The sequence below is a fragment of the Festucalex cinctus genome, chromosome 12 (genome assembly GCF_051991245.1).
Source record: "Festucalex cinctus isolate MCC-2025b chromosome 12, RoL_Fcin_1.0, whole genome shotgun sequence".
NCBI lineage: Eukaryota > Metazoa > Chordata > Actinopteri > Syngnathiformes > Syngnathidae > Festucalex > Festucalex cinctus.
In genome coordinates, this window is record NC_135422.1 from 4,339,796 (window position 1) to 4,360,268 (window position 20,473).

At 42.0% G+C, this 20,473-nt stretch overlaps 1 protein-coding gene across 2 annotated transcripts; it reads left to right on the forward strand.

The window, feature by feature from the left end:
• The first annotated feature begins 4,709 nt into the window (after window positions 1–4,709).
• zbtb42 (zinc finger and BTB domain containing 42) lies at window positions 4,710–12,959 on the forward strand. 2 transcript variants are annotated; one of them, XM_077539305.1, is made up of 3 exons: window positions 4,710–5,081; window positions 5,756–5,821; window positions 6,693–12,959. In XM_077539305.1, exons 2-3 carry the CDS (start codon window positions 5,818–5,820, stop codon window positions 8,282–8,284), a joined length of 1,596 nt encoding a protein of 531 aa, XP_077395431.1. In that variant the 5' UTR covers window positions 4,710–5,081; window positions 5,756–5,817; the 3' UTR covers window positions 8,285–12,959. The 2 variants fall into 2 exon arrangements, with proteins under 2 accessions (XP_077395431.1, XP_077395432.1); XM_077539306.1 differs by lacking the exon at window positions 5,756–5,821.
• Window positions 12,960–20,473: the final 7,514 nt, after the last annotated feature.

Below are 20,473 nucleotides of genomic sequence, written 5' to 3' on the forward strand. Positions count from 1 at the left end.
TTCGGGGGGGGGGTCCTTTTTATAAAAAGGATGTGCCGTGTCACATCTCATTTTGTTGCTATTTTGTTGCTTTCCACCTCGGTTATAAATCTCTCCTTGTCCATGTTCGCCGGTGTTTAAACAGTGAATTAAGCGTTAAGCATTATGACGTTTGGCTGACGTGATTGCGAAATGGGAGCTGGCGAGTGCTTTATTCTGAAAAGTAACTGGAAATTTATTTTGAAACTGCGTCGGTCTTCCTGTCCCGCTCGATGTGTTCTGTGCTAGCTTACCATTTGACAGAGGCCGACGGATGCTTCGTCCGTCAAAAACAGAAAATAGGTCTATACGTGCGGAGGGCTGCCGCACGACGCAGCTGAGACGCAGTCGACATGCAACGCACACGCAGCCGGTGTAATTTGAATGAATGGAAATGTATCGGCTGCGTCGCCGGAACGCAACGCAGACGCAACGCACACGCATCCGGTGTAATCCCAGAATTATAGTCGTGAAAATGCGGTATACGGAAGTTACGTGAAGTGAATGGTTGTTTGAGTAGCGGAGAATTTCTGTGTCTTACCAGACAAAAATGGTTGCAATGAAGCAGCAGTAAGCCGAGTGTTGACCGTTTGGTAGCCACGAGGATGAGTGAGCACACTTAAGTTTAAAGAGGCATTCAAGTCCAGTTGACATGTTGATGTAGCAGCCAGCGCTAGCCAGCTAGGCATCATCACTTGTTTTCAGGAAATAAAGTAATGTATCATCACCGTGATCATCATCCAAAATTAAACCAACCAGTTGCTCCTCTATTTATGAAGTTACGGATGCAGTAACAGGCACTTTCCATGTTTATTATTTGCAACATGCAGCGTCCCTGTTTGACCTTTAGAGGTTCCTCTCGACACTGTATTTGGTAAACAGCATCACTGGAACAGGATAGTAGAGCCAGCTGCTGGTGTATACACAAGGGCCTCTAACCTCAGCCTCTTCTGTTGTCATTTCCCTGCTTTGTCACTCAAGACTGTCATGTGTTAGCCGTGCCAAGATACTCCTGTCATGCATGCAAGGAAAGACTGAGGGTATCCTGTATCTTTTGCTGTTACTATTCAGTGGTGCACTTTGCCTCCTCCTCGCCTGTCTCTGCTCCACCGATGTCAGTCAAACCAAGTTGTTCTGCAGGTTCAAAGCCAGTAATATGAGCTGCATTTACAGAGTTTCACTGTGTAGTTGATGAGTTCAATGAGTGTCTAACTTGAAGAACAATGTGATGCCCTTGTAGCAGCATGTGACACATTACATCACTTGTGCCCCCTGTAGTCTAAACACACCATTCCGATGAATATTTTTGTGGAAGATGAATTAAGCAGCAGAATCCACTTGTTTTTACCCATCTCAGGGGGCAGCCATTTTGCCACTTTCTGTCGACTGAAAATGACATCACAGTGTGTCGTGACAGAAAAAAAAAACAAGATCCCGGATACGAGCAGACGACCTCCGCAGGGTGTCCTGGCTCTCCCTTAGAGATATGGTGAGAAGCTCGGTCATCCGGGAGGGGCTCAGAGTACAGCCGCTGCACTCCGTACGAAGACGAGCCTGATGAGGTGGCTCGGGGGTCTGATTAAGACGGCGATTTCCTGGCCACCGAGAGGAGGCCCTGGGGACAACCTAGGACATACTGGATAGCTGTTGTTGGTATGGGAACGACTTGGAATTCTCCTGGAAGAGCTCAACGAAGTAGCTGGAGAGACAATAAGTCTGGGTATTGTATTTGTATCCCTATATTGCGTGATCGGATTGTCTAATATTTTCCGCCTGACAGCCCATTTTTAACCGCTTGTACAGTACATATACTTAAATTCAATCCAAATTCTCCCAGGGGATTTGAAATTAGGATGCATTACAAGCCCCCTCAACCCCACAGTGCTGCTCAAGCCCGCCCTTATATGAGGAGACTGTGAACTGGTGAGGTCAGTGATGTGCTTCCACTGTGGCTGGATGGCTGCTGGTTGCTTGGCCGGTCAGGCACCAGTGGAATGCGGGCTCTTTTGTTTGTCTGCGAGAGGAGTGGGTCAGGGGGAGAATGCCATTGATGGTTGCAGAGAGGAAGAATGAACCTCCAGGAAGTGTTTTCTCTCTCTGCTTACTCCCCCACTCTCATTCTCTTTCCATCCTTCCCTATCTTTCACTGTGTGTGAGAACCTTTCGCCGTGCTGAGGCCACAGTCCCGGGGCACAACCACTGCTTTGTCTTGCCCCTGTGAACACACACCCCTCCTTTACTGTGCGCCCAAGGTTTGCCAGGGCCATGAAAACACATGGCGACTGCTCCTATTCTTATCTGCATCACCGCTTCGGCATTGACGGTGTACATTGACTTCGACATCATTTGTCTAACGCACCACGCCTCAGAGCTGTGTTCCTTCTCATGCGGACACAAGCGATGCTCTCTGTTTTGACCAGTCACAGCCAGACTAAAAACAGAATAAAGTAAGTTGGCAAGAATCTAGCCGGCGGCCCCTTACGACCATTGGCTGTCGCGTCCTGTCACATTGCTCATTCCCCCATGTGTCAGAACGCTAGGAGGAGCTGCAAATGGTCCTTTCAAAACACGCGACAGCTGGAACACAGGGCAAAGGTGACAGAGGCAGTTGGGAGAGCTCAGAGAGGGGCACAAGGAGGAGGAGAAGAACGAGGGGGGCGCACGAGATGAGCAGCTGCAACATCAACTGTTTCTCCCCAGTGCTGCCATCTTTTTGCTTTTACCATCACCCGAAAGACTCTGGAAAATATTTTAATTACTCGAGGGGTTCAGCAGATTTGAGACTTTTTCTCCCTCCACATAAATCATCACTTGTGTCTTAAGACTGTTTGGGCTATCACAGCCAGGAAAAACAAAGCCAGTGGGTGGTTCGGTGCCAGGGAATTCCTCAAATGGAAGCGGGATTAGAGAGAACGGCCCTTTAAAGTTCCGCAAAGCACTGACAGTCCAAATTACAATGCATGATTTATCATTCTTTTCAAGCAACAAATTCTTTGTGACCATAGAGTTTGTCTTTCATCCACCAACGATCTCAAAACCACAAGCAGATCTTTATAATAGGGGGTTGGCTAATTTAACTTTTTAATGGAAATTTAAGATTTGCATGGAACAACGAAGAAATAATGAAAACTGGATGTAAGTTTTTTTTTAGGTACTATAATATTGACTTCTGTTTAAAAAATATCTGCGAAAATTCAAAATAAGGTGCTCATATACATTCCTTATATATTTAAATAATAATAAAAAAAATATATAAAAGCATGTTATGATGGTCCATCCAATTTCCATGTTCAATGAAAATAAAACATATAATTCACTGAGTTTAGGATTGATATATGCAATAAGTTCTAATAACTTTAAATAAATACATAAATAAATAAATAAATAAATAAATAAATAAATAAATAAATAAATAAATAAAATTGACAACTCCTTGAGTTTTAGTATTAGTTGAAATAAATTGAAGAAAAAAAAAAATGGAGGTACAAAGATGTTACAAGTTTCCGGATTTATTTCCCCTTTATGTGTGCTCACTGCTTAAAGTACCATCGAAGTTAGCAGTTTGACGCAAGTGTTGCTGTGTTATTTAGATACGTTAGCAACTTAGCTGCCGCGACCGCCGTCATTTGTGCCGAAAAAAAAAAGTATTTATGGTGTTGGTCAGTTATTAAATTCAACTGTGTAAATATCTATTAAACCGTAGCAGCACAAATGAACGAAACAGATTATTTCCCCCACATTTTGCGTGTGCTAACAGTTAGCACGTGCTGTTTCCGCCACCATGGACAAAATGCAATATCGGCTACTAATGATTCGTCTTTTGGTAGCCTGGAGCATGCTGATTTATTTTTATTTTTTTGCCTCTTCTCATTGTGGCAGCTGGCCCACAACAGCTGTCAATCATTGTTCAAGTGTGGCGTTTGCCGTTTACTCAAAGTGGCAGATGCGTTTTCTATCATGTCAAAATGGCTACACTAACGGCCATTTTGGGACACGCGACATCAACGTCAGGATCTCCAACGTTCCTATGTTCAAATGACTAAAAGTAGTAGATCAGTTGGATTTTCCACCCTGAAGTTCGCGTGACGTCATGTTGGAAAAGTCTGTAACAATGATTGTCAAAGTGCGGGACACAAAAGAACGACTGAATTAAATGTTCAAACTGTGCCATCGCTCGCAGGGCTGCTTGCACGCTTGCAAAGTGTGGTCCCTCTGAGGCACCGTTGTGCGTGTGCTTCAAAATGAGCGCGCTTCAAACTTAGGTTGTTGCAATCTATTCACCACTAGATGGTACTAAATTATACACATTGTCCATTAAGTAAAGTTCAATTGTATTTAACTTTATGTTAGCATTTAATCTTTTAGGACTGTAAAAAAAAAAAAAAAAAAATGTATGGATAAGGTTGATCAAAATTGTATGCGTAATACATTTTGATCAAATCATTAAGGAAAAACATTTGCCTTGCTTGTGATGAACATTGGGACCCACAACGCTACTACTATGCTTAAATTTGTTTTGGTGGTGCTACTGTGAGAGCCAACTATATTTTTTGAGGTGGAAAAAAGCTGGTGAACCACTGGTTAATACAATTTCCTTGTTTGTGCCACTGTTGAGCTCCTTCCCAGCACTTCCGGGTGTGTGTGTGGGGTGGGGGGGGGGGGGGGGGGGCACTGCACACTGCACACTGCACAGAGCAGACAGGTGTTTCCAGTAGCAAGGATGTTGCTGACGTCCTCTGCTACTTGCTGCCGCTGTGTGAGTTCTCGCAGTAGTACACAAGTTTGTGGCGGTGCGTCGGCCGCTGTCGCGAGATTTGGCGGCCACACGATCAACCTGCTCGTTGACACACACACACACCAACAGCAACAGCAGCCAGCCAGCAGCCGAGCGAGCCGAGCGAGACGAGCGAGCGCAGCCTGCCTCGCCGGGCATTGGACTGAAAGCTCGAAGAACCGACGAGGGGGGAATCCAACATCTGGCCGCACATCATGATTATAGAACATCAAGGTGTCTAAGCTGGGGAAAGGAACACACTCGCAGTACGGAGGAGGCGGAAATAAATGTAAGTAATCCGTTTTTTGTGCGTTTTAGCGCAGCGAGGAAGCGAAAGTTAAAGAGTCCAGTCGCTGCTTGGCTCGGTATATTTTAGAGGACTTCTCTTTTCTTAGTCTCCCTCTCAATGCCTCCTCTATTACTTTTGGACTACACTATCTGACATACCTTTGAAACTTATTGCGTGTTGCGTTCAAGTACACATCGCACGCGTCAAACTTTTAATAACCCATCAACTAAGTAGAACGTAAACTTCTTGCGCTCGAGATAAATACGAGCACGTAGTTGTATTCTCATCCTTACGCTGTAGCTTATTTGTTTCTTTCGGCAGTTAACCATCGATTAAAAGTGAGCGGCAGCGGCGGGGCTATCTTGTCACACTTTCAGGGGGGTTTTCGTGATAAAAATGGTACAAGTGTTGTGCTTTTTCGGATAGCACGGAGGTAACATATGGCATAAGGGGAGCACAGCTGGAGGTAGCGTTTCCATTGCGGTGATGTCAGAGCAGCTGACTCCACAGCTTGCAGTGTAATTAGCAAACAGAGCAGCAGTTTACTCACTCCTTTTTTTTTCCTCCTCCTTTTTACACTCCTTGCCCGGTGGACGACTTCTATCATTACCAGTCCCGCTTGCTTGTTCTGTAAACACGACCCTGTGTTTGTGTGCGTCTTTTTGGAAACGTAGAAATCGTTCTGGAAGTTCAAGGAGGGCAATTGAAACTGGAATACGCTGGACCATTTAGGAGAATGGGTGAGCCCACTTCAATGACGTTTATAACGCTGGGGAAATGGTTAATACGTTTTAAGATTCACGTGAATGTGTTTAATGTATAATTCATTCAGGAGAAATGCAAATTTAATTTAGGGAGACTTTGCAGTCATACCTCCACATTTTCTTGAACTCATGCTTTGACTTTAAGTTTGGGGATTCCAAATGGGTATTTAAAACAAAACTGAAGTGGGAAGTTATTCCTAAACTTTAGCCATTTTACCCTGATTCAATGCAGTCAGCTGAGTCTTTAATCGTTTAATTAAAAGTTTGTTTTAACCAAATTCACATTTCTACGCATCACGTCATAGTGATTAAAGTGAGGGATGTGGTGCTTTGACATTTTAAAATTTTGCGCAATTCCAACGCTTAAGTGTTCTTTCGGGGAAGATTTGAGTTTAAAACTTAAGCCAGCAACATGTACCAATCAAACAAAAAGTGTTGCCTTGATAGTAAGGTTGTAATAGGTTACAAAATGAGTCTGAACAGGAATACTTACGTAATACCTAAATAATTTCACATTTTCGACTCGTTTTATGACTAAAGTTTTGGGATAATTGCAACAGACTTTAGCACAATTGTTTTTATTCAGGCTTAGTCTTCAGGCTGTTTTCCTTCCTAATTAAGGCACTATTTGGTGCAAAATTGACACAGGGGGTCACCTACGTCATGCCACCTCTGTGTCTATTAACACAAGCAGAAAAAGTGTGTGCTGCCACCATTTAAGCTTTTCGCCCTCAAGTTTTTGTTTTGTTTTTTTGTTTTAATCCAATAGTGTGCTCCGGCTCTGCTCTATCTTCTTATTAGCTCCAATTCGTTTACCCACCATCTTGTTTTTCCTGTTTCCTATCAGGTTATGAGGGAAGAATGGAGTTCCCAGACCATAGCCGCCAGTTGCTGCAGTGTTTGAGTCAGCAGCGTCACCAAGGTTTCCTGTGCGACTGCACCGTTCTGGTCGGGGAGGCTCGCTTCAAGGCGCACAGAGCCGTGCTGGCTTCCTGCAGCATGTACTTCCATCTCTTCTACAGGGACCAGCTAGACAAAAGGGACGTTGTGCATCTCAACAGTGACATTGTGACAGCGCCGGCCTTCAGTCTGCTGCTTGAATTTATGTATGAGGGCAAGTTGGAATTCAGCACTCTTCCAGTGGAGGACGTGCTGGCGGCGGCCAGCTACCTCCACATGTACGACATCGTCAAAGTGTGTAAAGGCAAGCTGAAAGACAAGGAGCTCTCCTCGCTCGACGAGAAGATGGGCGAGGCTTTCGGCCTCAGCTGTCTGGAGCGGGACAACTCCTCGGACGGCGAGCCACACGGTGACAAGCAGCTCGGAAGGCGGCAGTCTCGGGGGCTCCCGGGGGCCCCCTCGCCAACGGAACCGTTTGACAGCGACGCGGGGCTCGCTGTCAGCGATTGTGAAAGGTCTGCGCAGAACAGGCAGAAGGCGAACGGTCACCCCGGCAGGTCCCCGGACCTTGTAGGTGTCAATTATGTGTCAGCGGAGGCCGAGCCTTGCGTCCAAACAGCTGGAAAAACAAAAGCCGATGTCAGTAGTTCCGCCGTATCGCTGTCCCAGAGGTCCCGGGCTTCGGATGACATGGACTGCGCTCTGGATTTGTCTTTCAAGCCTCTGTCGAGCAGGGATCCCTTACAGGCCTCCTACGTCTCGGGACAGCTGGCCCTCGACAGCCAGCAGCAGGGCACTGAGCCACTTGTTAAAGACGAACACGACTTGCTGTCAGAGCAGGAGGACAGTGAGCCCATGAGCCCCGAGAGCCAGCGCTTTGGGAATAGCGCCAGGGGCTCAGTGGTGACAGGGTTCGCTGCCCTCTTCCCAGGCAACAACGGCTCCGCCGCCGCCCTCCTCTCCCAGGAGGAAGACCTGATGGACGAGGAGGGGGAGGCCTGCGGGGGGAGGGGGGGCGCCCCAGGCAGGGAGGAGCGGAGGCGGGCTCGGCCGCTGGGGGACAGCGAGGAGGAGGAGGAAGACGACCTGGCGTCTTCGGACATCTCCGCCTCCAGCGGGGTGCTCTTGCCCGCGGGGCAACAGGCCTGCGTGTGCCCGCTCTGCAGCAAAATCTTCCCCAGCCCGCACGTCCTGCAGCTGCACCTCAGCTCGCACTTCCGCGAGAAGGACGGCGCCCGCTCCAAGCTGTCCCCCGACGGCTCGGTGCCCACCTGCATGCAGTGCAATAAGACCTTCTCCTGCATGTACACCCTCAAGCGGCACGAGCGCACGCACTCGGGCGAGAAGCCGTACACGTGCGGCCAGTGCGGCAAGAGCTTCCAGTACTCGCACAACTTGAGTCGCCACGCCGTGGTGCACACGCGGGAGAAGCCGCACGCGTGTAAGTGGTGCGAGCGCCGCTTCACCCAATCCGGGGACCTGTATCGCCACATCAGGAAGTTTCACTGTGGCCTTGTTAAAACGCTCGCCATTGGATAAAGCAGTCTACCTGTGCCAACATGAGCCCCGTGTTTTTTTACGTTTAGCATTCATACACTGGCAGTTCGGATTCGACCCCATGTGGCATTTCTCTTATATGTAGCAATCTTAAAGAAAAACTGGCCCAGACTGGCGAACGGTGTGAACAAAGTAGACGATGCACTTGTATGTTTGTCTCCGCGTGTTGACTTTATTTGAGACATCCTGGGGCAGAATGCTACCGAGGACCAAAACTGCCTACATAAAAAATAAAGAAATGACTAAAAGTGAAATTAAAACGGATACAAAAAAAATGTTAAAAAATTAAATACAAAAAATAAATAGAAATAACAATATATCCACATCCATAAATAAATAAAAGTAAAAAATAAATGTCAAAATAAATACAAAAATAAATATATAAATAGAATTAAATATTGATCAATAAATAAAACGCTCTGCTCTTACATTTATTTATTTCATGCTGGAGACTTTCTGTCAGGTCAAAATGTTATTCAAATGAGGGGGTGGTCCTAAGCATGTCTTGGGTTGGGCTCTGCCATTGCAATTTTGCAATTTTGTATTTATTTTTACCTTTATATATTTATTTAGTATTGTTGTTTTTATTTCCATATATTTAATTTTTTAATTATATTTTTTATATATATTTGATATCTTTTCACTTTTGGTCATTTATTTACTTATTTATTTATTTTTAATTTTGGCAGTTTTGGTCCTCCATAGAATGCAGGATGCTAACATTTGTTTATACAATCAACTTTATTTGTGCACATGGGAGATCAGAACCGTCCGTTTTCCTACTTTAATATTATTATTAATATTATTTATTTGGGTATTTGTAACAAGTTTGAGGCAGCAAAACTAATGAAGTTAGACTACTGGAATATTTTTTTTCATGGAAGTTTGCCGTTTAAAGGTCAACTTTAAAGGTGATGTGACAAAACTATTATCATGTACATTATTGTATTTTGCCTTAGAATCACCTGTCCTTATTTTCATTATGAATGTGAATTAGGTGAAGAAATGGCCTAATTGCTACTCTGAAGGACACAAAGCTCATGCCTATAACACTTGTGCCTCTTTACACTTGACTTTAGTGTAATTCTTCAAGAGTGGTCTTTCACCATGCCTTTTGTCAAATCCACTCACACATACCAGAGGATAACAAAGGTAATAGGCAGCGCTGGAATGCTAATTGATCCACGAGTGCCCTTATAAGTGCGTGACCCAACTATGTAAATGAAGCTCTTATGAAGTTATTGATTGTAGAGGAAGACAAACAGTAGAGAAGTGTGTTATTTCCTGGTATGGCAGCAGTATAAACAAGCCAGGACTTAAGTCACTGTTAGGGACAAGGAAGGAGATCGGTGGTTCATCACCTAAAGCTACTGACTTTCTTTTTAAATTAACATTCACAAGCTCACCATTGTTTCCTACTGTATGTGTTACTACTGATGTTGATGCCTTCAACGATTTCAAAAAAACAGTTTGTGGGCAGGAAGGAGTTTCACTCATTGCTAAATAGTTTCTTTTTTGTCTAATCTGTCCTGAGAAGACTTGATCTGAATTTATTTATTAGTTTGGTTCAGGGTTTACTGTAGGGTGTATTTTGATTAGCTCGGAAGTTGGTACTATTAACTGGTATTGGGGCTCTTTTTTTTTTTTCCCTTTTTGTGCAAATCAAGTTACTGTAATTGTGCTTTAATAGAGAAATATCAGTCACATGGAATTTAGAGAAGCACTTGTTTTTAGCATGCACATACAGTAGTTTCAACACTATTTCCTAGGCTGCTATCACAATTTGTATATTAAATGTAAATATATATTCTATTTATGTGTGTTTTTATAGCTCCTGCGAGGTGGAGGGAGTCGGGTGTCTTATTAAGGATGCAGTGTCTTCCTAGGGGAGAAGGGTGGGGAGCTTGAGAGTTGAGGCCGACTGCAAATCAGAATCAGGATTTTCACAGGAAATAGTTTTTCGACAAGCACAGCCATCGTGAGTTGGCACCGGCTACCTATAGAAATGGGACAATATGAGCATTGTTCCCCCCGTAACCCCCCCCCACAAGTCCCAGGTAGTTTCTCAAGGGATCTGTTGTGTATCTCCCTTGGAGCTGCGGGGGGGGGGGGGGGGGGGGGGGCAGGAAAGGCAAGTGCACGTTTCTCTTGGCGCTTTGCTGTATTGAATGGAGGCATTGGAATGTGAGAAATGTATTTAGGCGAAGGGAAACCAAGGAGACTGTAAACAGGTGTATTGTTTGGAGGCATCAAAGTCCTGCACCCCCCCACCCCTGCCCCACGTCAGCCCTCCCTCCACACAGCATGCAGTTAGATAAAGGCCTCATTGTTTGAGTGAGACGAGAGACCGTTGCGATTTGATTGCACACCTATAAAGAGATTATCTGAGTTATCGTTGCATCCCATGTCCCCAATAAACATGGAGAACACAAGTTCTCAATCAGTCGCACATCACGATCCATGTGTGTCGCCTTTTCGAACATCAAAATAGGAAAAAATAATAAGATGGCAAAATTTGATATTTCACTCATTTTGCCACCTGTCAAAATAGCAAAAGGCTGGACGTACATTACATTTTAAATATACTTTTTAAAATGCTCTTCACAACCCAATTTTGGGTCCTGGTCCACCGGTTGAGCGTTATTGATCATTCAAAGATGTACTGAACCTGAAAGTGAACATTAACTTCACCTGAGATTGTTTCCTAATTGTAACGGTTTGGCAGCATAATTTTACGCACGCATCAACAACCTGTTGTACACTCCCTCAGTTAAAAAAAACTTTAGTGAGCAGTCCTATGTAGACTGGAACCTCAAGTTACAAATATAATTGGTTCCGTGACCCCGTTTGTAACTCGTTCATAAATAGAGAAAATGTTCCTCATTGAATGGAATTGCAATTAATCTCTTCCTGCCACACAGCGAAGTTATACATACTTATTTTATTTTATTTTATTTTTTATATAAGCGTTGTAGTTAGAAATCAAATAGATACTGACATTAACTGTTTGTTGTCTTAATTAATTCATTCACTTCCGGCCATTTTCACTGAAGCATCCCCCTTCACTCCCGGCTGTTTTTACTGGATTTTGACTGATTTTGCAAGGCCCACAGAATATTGTGTTCTATTGCTATAAAAACATGGAAGCTACCAAAAGAAAGATTAGAATCTCTTCTTTTATCCTGAAAAAAGCATATCTGTTTCAGTTTTGCACATTTAGCATTACAATATAGCTAAGTTTCATCAGCATTCGCATTCCTGGTGAAAACACTGTCAAAAAGAGCTTGTTGCAACAAGGCCCTGGCTGATCTCTTATATTCTGCTGCCACCTGCTGGCCGTTTTTTTGTAATAAAAACATTGCTTTAAGCCAACTCTTCATGTCAGAAGCTGCTTCAAAGCCTTATGTTTGCTCTTGCATAATTATTTTGGGAGTGAAGGACAAAGTATTAAAAAACATTTACACGTTTTTGGGTTTGAATGAGTTAAAGAGACGGTACATTTCAATAAATAACACGCTGTAAATAACATTTTCTGACAAAAATGAAATGATTGTCAGACTTTGTTCATGCTATCGTGTCGAGCATTTGTGATTGGATGATTGCAAAGGCGGAAGAGGCAATTGTTCGTAAAAAAGGGGCATTTTTAACTTGAGGTTCCACTGTACATGATTCTGGTATATGCGTTAATATGTATAACGGGCAAGAAAATGCTGCAAGCTTGGTCAGATGTTTCTTGACTCTTGAATGTACATGTGTACAAAGTCGGAAAAAAACTAACACAATGTAAAGATTTGCATTTCTTTTGTAGCGGTTATTTAAAGCTCCAGGATGTTCACCGAGCGTGCCTTGTTGACACACAAATAGGTGTTGCATCTGGAGGAGCCTCCGTTTGTACTTTTGTGCACTCGCTCGTGTTCACACAACAGCTACCCCATAGAAACAAAACAACTACTGATTTCTTTCATAACACATTGTGTAAAAATTCATTTACTTTTTTGCTGCTTTGTGCGAGGTTTCCGGGATGTCATTTCATTGTCGTGAATAAATTTTTGGAGGTGTCAAACTGAGGACAAGCATTTGCGTGAGTGTGTGTTTGGGTTCCAAGTAGTTCCTCGGGTCATGTCACCGATGAATGTGAACTGCAGAGATTCTCATTGTTGTCTTTTCATGGAAACAAAAGGCTGTGTTTGCCTAACTCATGCTGTAGTGATTTTCAAGTGGGAAAATGACCATTATCCAACACTGGTTTGTATCCTCTGTTGCAGGTTCCAACTGTGAAATTGTGTAAGATGACAAGAAATATTTATTATTGTTGCATTTGTTTCTCTTGCAGACTCTGACTTTGAATTTGGTTGCATCAGCGAAATGTCAAACCGACACCTTTTTAATGGAAACTGTAGAAGTGCCATTAGAATTTAATATAATGTTTGTTTGTTTTTTAATAAGGATGATATTTTATAGTAAGTGCTTCAGTGTTAGTGTTGTAGAGATTAGAGGACAATCTTTGATTAGATACTGAAGCAATTTACTGTGCATTTTACTTGTTTGCGCCTTTTGTGTGTGTTTGTGGAGGTGCGTGTGTGTGCTGTGGAAATGTGACAATCTGGATTTTAGGTCTTTATAAGACTATGCATAGAATTAAATACAAACAACTTTATGTCTGTGTGGATTTTATTACATTCGATCTCAGTGTTTTTGTAGTTTTTTGGGGGTCAGTTATAAAAAAAAAAAAAAAAGACAAGCAATAAAAATTCAACACACATCGTAGTAAACAAAATACATGAGTGCAAATGAGTGTCATTTTCAACATCATATTGGACACATTCACTCGCTGATTGTAGAAATGTATGCGTCAACATAGAAATAACAAAAATTAATATTTTAGCATTTTTTGATCGAAGTAGCTAGTATGCTGGTGTTTTTACATACAATTAGTGCTGTCTGTCACTATCATATAATTGACTAATTTGGTCATTTTAATTTTGCATTAAATGTATTACAAAAGCATTTTTCCGCCGATTACAGTTTATTAACCAGTGATTGGTTTTTATTTCGTACTTCATACAGTGATGTAACAAAAAAAAAAAATGTTGTTGTGTTACGTTACCAGTTTGATCATTGTTTTCCAAAGTAAAAACAGATGTTTGCAAATTAATTTCATTAAACACAGAAGATTTTATTATTTTTTTTTTGTGAAGAACTACACACGAATTTGGACAATTTTAATATAAAAAAATGGCTCCAAACGGTTACTCGATTATTAAAAATAATTGTTGATGAATTTGATAATTGTCAATTTATTGATTATTTTTACAGCTCTACAAAAAATAATTCCGATAATGTAACGTGCATTTATGTTCAATCCAGCATTTCCAAAGTAAATTTTATTTGCAGCAGTGGTTAATGATTACAGAGATGTAGAATAAATTTATATGTTCTCCATCTTTATTTTTCTGTTTCCTGGTTGGGCCACGTGACGTTCGCAAATTGAACCATGAATGGTCGTTACATGAGCCCCGAGCACACGTGATGTCATTTTCAGTCGACAGCAAGTGGCAAAAATGTGATTTTAAAAGTATTAATTGTACCTGAAAAATAATGACGTTATCAAATTGATTATAGACAAAATATGAACAAATTATACTGCTTAAAATGGCTAAATAATTCAACTATTCCTTTCAGGTTATCATACAGTCACAATTTGATACCGATCCATGCTTAGGACACATACGATATTATTTTACAGTCCAAACAAAAGTGCATTACAAGTCTGCTTTTCAGCACGAGAAGTACAAATATCAATGTTTTCCTAATGGTAGAGTATTGATATCAATGTATCAATACTGGCGAGCATATGAATGAACACTCAGCACTTTTTTGCTCCTGAAATAAAACGTTAATTGGATAGCAGAAGCTTAATATCGTGTGTGATATTTGTTGAACATCAGTTGCAATGATATTGTGATGTATAGTAAATTATTTTTGCCAAAATATAAACTACTGCTGGTATCTGTAAACTATCTACTAAGAACAAGAACGGAGCCCTCGTTTGAGACACATCGGCAACAACACAAAGTGCACTTGCACTCCAGTGTATAAAGAGACAACAGGATGCGATAATACTGCCAGTCTACAACGGTAGACTAAGCTCAAGGGCACGACTGATTAAGACTAGCTCCCATTGTTGCCACTTCTCCGCAAAGCACACCAATGATTAATTAAACTGCGCCGACACTTGCGTGTTTGGAAATCAACTGATTAGCAACTTCTTCAACCATTTCTTTGGTGCGCCATGAAAGAAATCCAGCTGCTCTGCTGTGCGATCCCAGCGGGGATGGCCTCCGATTCCCACCACCCTCCCCACTTCCAGCCCCGGTGTGCCCATTCTGGGAACCGCATATAGACAAGAGGGCAGCATCCAACTGCCCCCGCCCCCAAAACTGCGGCCCCCAGACCCTCGGCCTCATCCCTCCACTCTATTGTGTGCTCAGCCATGCCATTGTCTGGCCCCCCCCCCCCCCCCACCCCCCCCCCCCCCCCCCCCTCGGCTCCCCAGCACGTACTTTGTGCACAAACAGACGACACAGCGGTGCTGGCCAGCCAGCGCCAGCATAAAGAAAACAATGCGCTCCCAAGATCATTCATAAACAGCCAGCCGGTAAATAAGAGCCTGATGCAATGCTACGTAGGGCCAACCGCGAACCTGCACAAATAGAGCAGCCAGCAGCGGCGGCTCACATCTGCCTGACACAATCCAGAGCTTAAGAGTGGCTGCGTGCGCATTTCTTCTGGCGCAAAACACCTCACATGGAAAGCAAGAGGCCATGTGATAGAGCTTAGCTGCAGGGTGACGTTCGGGATATGTGAAAAACATTCCTGACTAGGCATGGGCCGATATTAGATTTTGATGGTATGATAACCGTGAGCAAAGATATTGCAGAATCACGGTATTAAAATTACATTTCTAAAATGTCCTTTTAAAAAATATTTGGGGAAATAAAAACTGCTTTTTTTCCCCATTCAACACTATTTCATTTTTACAAAATATAGAATATTTGGTACATTATGAAACATGCCAAGTTGAAATAATAAACATTGACGTTCTTTCTTATGTTTTAAATTCTTCTTAGTAAGTCACAGTGTCCCATCACTGGTAGGGATGTAAAAATATCCAAACATTATGATACGATATTATCACAATACGATAATTATCACGATATCGTGGGGAGGTTGGCAATACAAAAAAAGGTAACAATATTGTAAAAAAAAAGCAAAAAAAAAAAAAAAAAGCTCATACTTAAAAAAAACAAACACAATATGTGCTTTTGTACATTATAGCAATGCATATAAACAACCTACAATCTCTAAATGAGGCACTTACGTGCTAATGCACGCACGCATCGAGTTCCTCCCCATATTGACTCGATTCACAAGCATATTATGTTCCGCTTCATCTGCCCAATAGCGGTGGATTTTAAATATAGAGGGCCAAAACATGCCTTGTGAAAAATTTAACTGCATTAAAAAAAAACTAGCCACCAGAGGGTGCTAAAAATGCACAAATGTAAATCAAACTGACTTAAAAAAAGAAAGAAAAAAAAAGTGCTGCTTAACTTCAAAATGGCTCGTTTACGCAACTCCATAAAAACAGCTAATTATTGGTGACAGACAGTATTAGTGGGTATTGAAACCTTGACTTTTTCAATCACGGTAAATCGTCAAACCGGTTATCGGCCCATGTCTATTCCTGATCAAAGCCTGGCGCATTCGGCTGCGTGTGCATGTGTCGAGGTACTTGGGAGAAGTTGAGAGGAAAGGTACCAAGTGTCCACTGTCCTCAACAAGGCCAGCGGTGGGAGCCCTTGACCTCTAAGGGGACGGGCTGCCAGGGACAGCTGGTGTGGAGTCTGTGTTTATTTATTTATTTGGGAACAAAAGACAGGTGGTCACACTTGAAAAGGGCACACAATCACATTCACGTATGTGCTTGTGTGTGGATCGCACACACACTAGTATAAACCCCCCCCACAACCCCTCACTCCACGTTAACGCACATGCATCATGCACCTCTTTTTGTAAATAAGTCATTTTTGACTTTCAGAGAATTGAAGTCACAAGTTAACTCCAAGTGCCCGATGATAACACATGAACGGTGAGAGATGCTGTCACCGAGCTGAAATGCAAAAGAAATACTCGACTATGGTATGCAAATTGGAAAAAGCAGGACAGCATATTATAGCAATCCCCAGATACTGGTGCAATGCAAATGTGTACCCAAGTAGCTTTTAGCTATCTATTTTAACTTCATAGCAAATTAATTGGCCGTGTCGTGACATTCTTACTTTTCTGTCATCTCGGCTTGATAAAATATGATTTGTTGTTTGTGAAATGACAAAATGTATTAAGACTTACTCGTCCCACATAAGAAGCACGCTAATCTGAGAAAAGGTTGAAGGCTGGTTAGGCATTTAGCATAGCTTGCTAAGTTGCTAATCATAGATTTTTATAAGGGGCTTGTCTCTCAGGCTTAGATTGATTTCGATGCAAAATTACATTTTGTGAAAGATTGTCTCTCTGCTTTCACACATTTTGATGGATTATAGTGCAACTATGAATGCTTTCTCTCAGTATGCACTGTATTTTCTTTTTAAATGTGCTATGATACAATGATTGTAAATGCATGTACCTCTAGCATTCACATACAATTATCACAAAACATAAATTTGATAACCGTTTTCTCTTAACTAGGGGCTGCTCGAGTGTGAAGGAAATATTAATCATGATTAATTTGGTAATAATTGAACTCAAGATTAGGATGATCATTTGTTCTTTTTTTGTACAAAATAAAACGCTTAAACACAAAAAGATATTTTGTCATTGCATTTTGGCATTGCAAATGTGAAGGATAATAGATTGTTTTGCATTCACTTGGACAGAATGTTTACTGATAAAGGCTACTTTTGTCACTATCCCATGGAGGTCTCAGAGAAAGTAGGCGTGCGTTTAGTCCGCAGAGGCGGTGCGGGGAATGGGTACGCACCTTATGATGTCAGAGTGCCAACACTCGTTTTCTCAGGTGGGAGGGATGGTGCTTGGAGAGCAAAATGATCTAGAATTTCTCACAGAGGGGGGAATTGAGGAAAACACCACTTCGGTCATGCTTTTGGCGAGGAATTAGCATTTTAACATGGCTAAAAGCTCCAAAAAGTTCATTTTTCACGTCGCTGTCACTTTGAAGGAAGTTGCAATCAAAGGATTAGGAGATCCTTCACAAAAGAAGAATGGAATATGTGTATCACATCCAGATGTAAACCCTGGATAATAAAAGCGGGAACTGTCTGCCTTATTATTAATCTTTTGATGTAAACCCAAATGTCTCCAGCCTACAGCAAAAATAAAGAAATAGGCCTCATTGTTCACTACTATTGCAGGGCAGACACACTTATATGCTGTCCACCTGTACAAGAACTTGAAGTGCATGATGTGTTCTTACTTCTCCTTTTTAGGAGCGGAACGCCTCGACAGCACCAAGACAGCGTGCCCTTGGTCCACTGTAGCAGCTGTCACTTACACGCGCTGGCTGACTCATATTTATAGCAGAAGCATCATCGACTTGACGCTGGCCTCAGACCACAGCTGGTCCCCCCCAAAAAGAATAGCTGAAAGACAAAGCACGTGCTCCCGCTGGCTGCCTGCAGTCGGTCTGGCCTGGTGGGTTGGGGGCGTTTATTTGCCCACCCGCCCTTCCTCCTCTTTTTTTTTTTTTTTTTGCAGACACACAGCCACACACATAGTGGGATATATCCACACTGATATGTGGCAGCTGCATTGTCTTATAAACTCATCACGACGCAACGGATTGTTGCTAGCATAAAACCTGCAAAGTGTCAGGCGATATAGACGTAGAACAACTTGATTGACTAAATCTCAGTTAAATTTGTATTGTGTAATGCACAAACTGTATATCACAACAGCTGCTCCACCGTTTAAGTCAGACCTGAGCAAAGTAGGACCTGGGGGCCACATCCGCCCACCCACATGATCTGTCCGGCCCTCACAGTGACCATAAAAAGTAATAATAATTAAAAAAAAATAAATAAATAAAAAAAAAAAATTTTAAAAAAAAAAGAGATTTTTTTTTAAAAAAGTGGTGCTTTTATTTTGAAAGTTGTGCTTTTATTTTATGTGCACATCTGGATGCAAGTACAAGCTTTAACAGCCGGACACTCCAAACTGGTTGCCAGCCAATCGCAGGGCAGACAGTGACGAACAACTATCCACGCTCAATTCAGAGTGTTCACTCAACCTGCCATGCATGTCTTTGGAACGTGGGAGGAGACCGGAGTACCCGGAGAAGACCCACGCAGGCACGGGGAGAACATGCAAACTCCACCCAGGAACGCCGGAGCCTGGACTCAAACCCGAGTCCTCAGCACTGCGAGGTCGACGTGCTAACCACTCACCTACCGTGCCGCCACTAAATTTATTAAATTATTTTAAAATAAAATAGTGCAAATATTTAAATTCAAACAACTCAAAAATTAGTATTATAATATATATATTATATATATATATATATATATATATATATATATATATATATATATAGATTTATGATTATGCTGGTTTTGTAATTATGGACTGTAATAATTGAAATTGCAATTAAATTTTGAATAATTGCACAGCGCTACGGCTACAAGGAATATGAGTTGAGTTGCAATTGGTGCACAAAATTAATTATATATTTTTTAAAGTGTTTGCCACTTTAATGACCGCTTATAATTCTGTTTAATTACATTTTTTATTTTGTTTCATTTAGTTAACTCACTCTGTTCTGCAACAGTGAACAGACTTAGTCCGCCAGTCCCCCCCCCCCCCCCCCCCTTTTTTTTTTTTTAAATCGATTTAATCAATAAAACAGCTGGCCCTAGCTTGAAGAAACATGTAACATTCTTAACAGTCATGCAAGTGTAAAAACAAGTAATTCACAACTAAAACAAAGTACTCACCCTTGAATGGTGACATTGCCATATTATTATTATATATACCATGGAGGATAGCGTTGCTGAAGACAAGTCGACAACTTCACGCAGAGGATTTTTAACATTCTTAAGAGCTGTACAAGTGTTAACCTAGAAGTACAACAAGCTGTTACTTTGATGACACAGCGGTGAATGTGCAAGAAAAATAAAGAGCATTAATGCTTGTCCCTGGGAAGAGTCTGTCTTTAAGACTAAAGACTTGCTGACTCAGGTGTACTTCCTTCTTTTATCATGTTTGAGTTTTGTTTTGTTTTTTTTGGCATATTATGCTGAGCAGCCAAGACAGATGCGTGTAGCTCACAAGTCAGTGTATGGTCATTACATTTTTCATCACTGCAGGGTAGACTCTTGAAGTAAATCTTTATCACATAAGTGAACAGTGTGACACAATAACGGTATAGTAAAGGCGTAGTCTTGTCAGGATACCCTTTTAACTTTGGGTACTATTTTTTTCTGAGAAAAAAACCCCCCCACTGCACACTAATATAATAATCTTATAAGACATTACAGCCGGAACGCAAGCTGACCAACCGCAGAGCTCCCAAAAAGGCCCGAGCCTACAACAAGACCCAGTGCGCAAAGGATGTGACTCAACAGATCATACGCACATTTGTAATAAGCTCCAGGAAGTGCACTCATCCGAGCTACTATCCATTACACCGGGTCATGTGACCGCCGGTTCCTATAAAGCCGTGTGACTTAGAACAATTACTCAGTGTCGAACGTTTGACCCTGAGAGGAGCCATCTTCATTGGAAGGCCAGAATCAAAGAGAAAGTGATGACTGCACCACAAGGTCATGTCCAGCAGGGGAGAATACTTTACTGTCGTCCCTATACAAGCACGTTTTTGTCTAACCTCTGGCTCGGTTTGTTTTATTAAGAAATATTTGATGGCACACATAATTCAACGTCAGAGTAGGCTGAGTGGATTGGAATTCCATTGCTACCAGAAGGAACACAACTGTCTAGTAATGCAACTTATTTTTTGAAAAGATAAACCAGAACGTCTGAGATCTTGTACTGTGCTGCCACCTGCTGGCTAAATTAGAAAAGTAATATATGCTGAAATGTTTTCGTCTCTTCTACAATGTAAATGTATTAATGAACGGATTATTAATTGATTTGGGA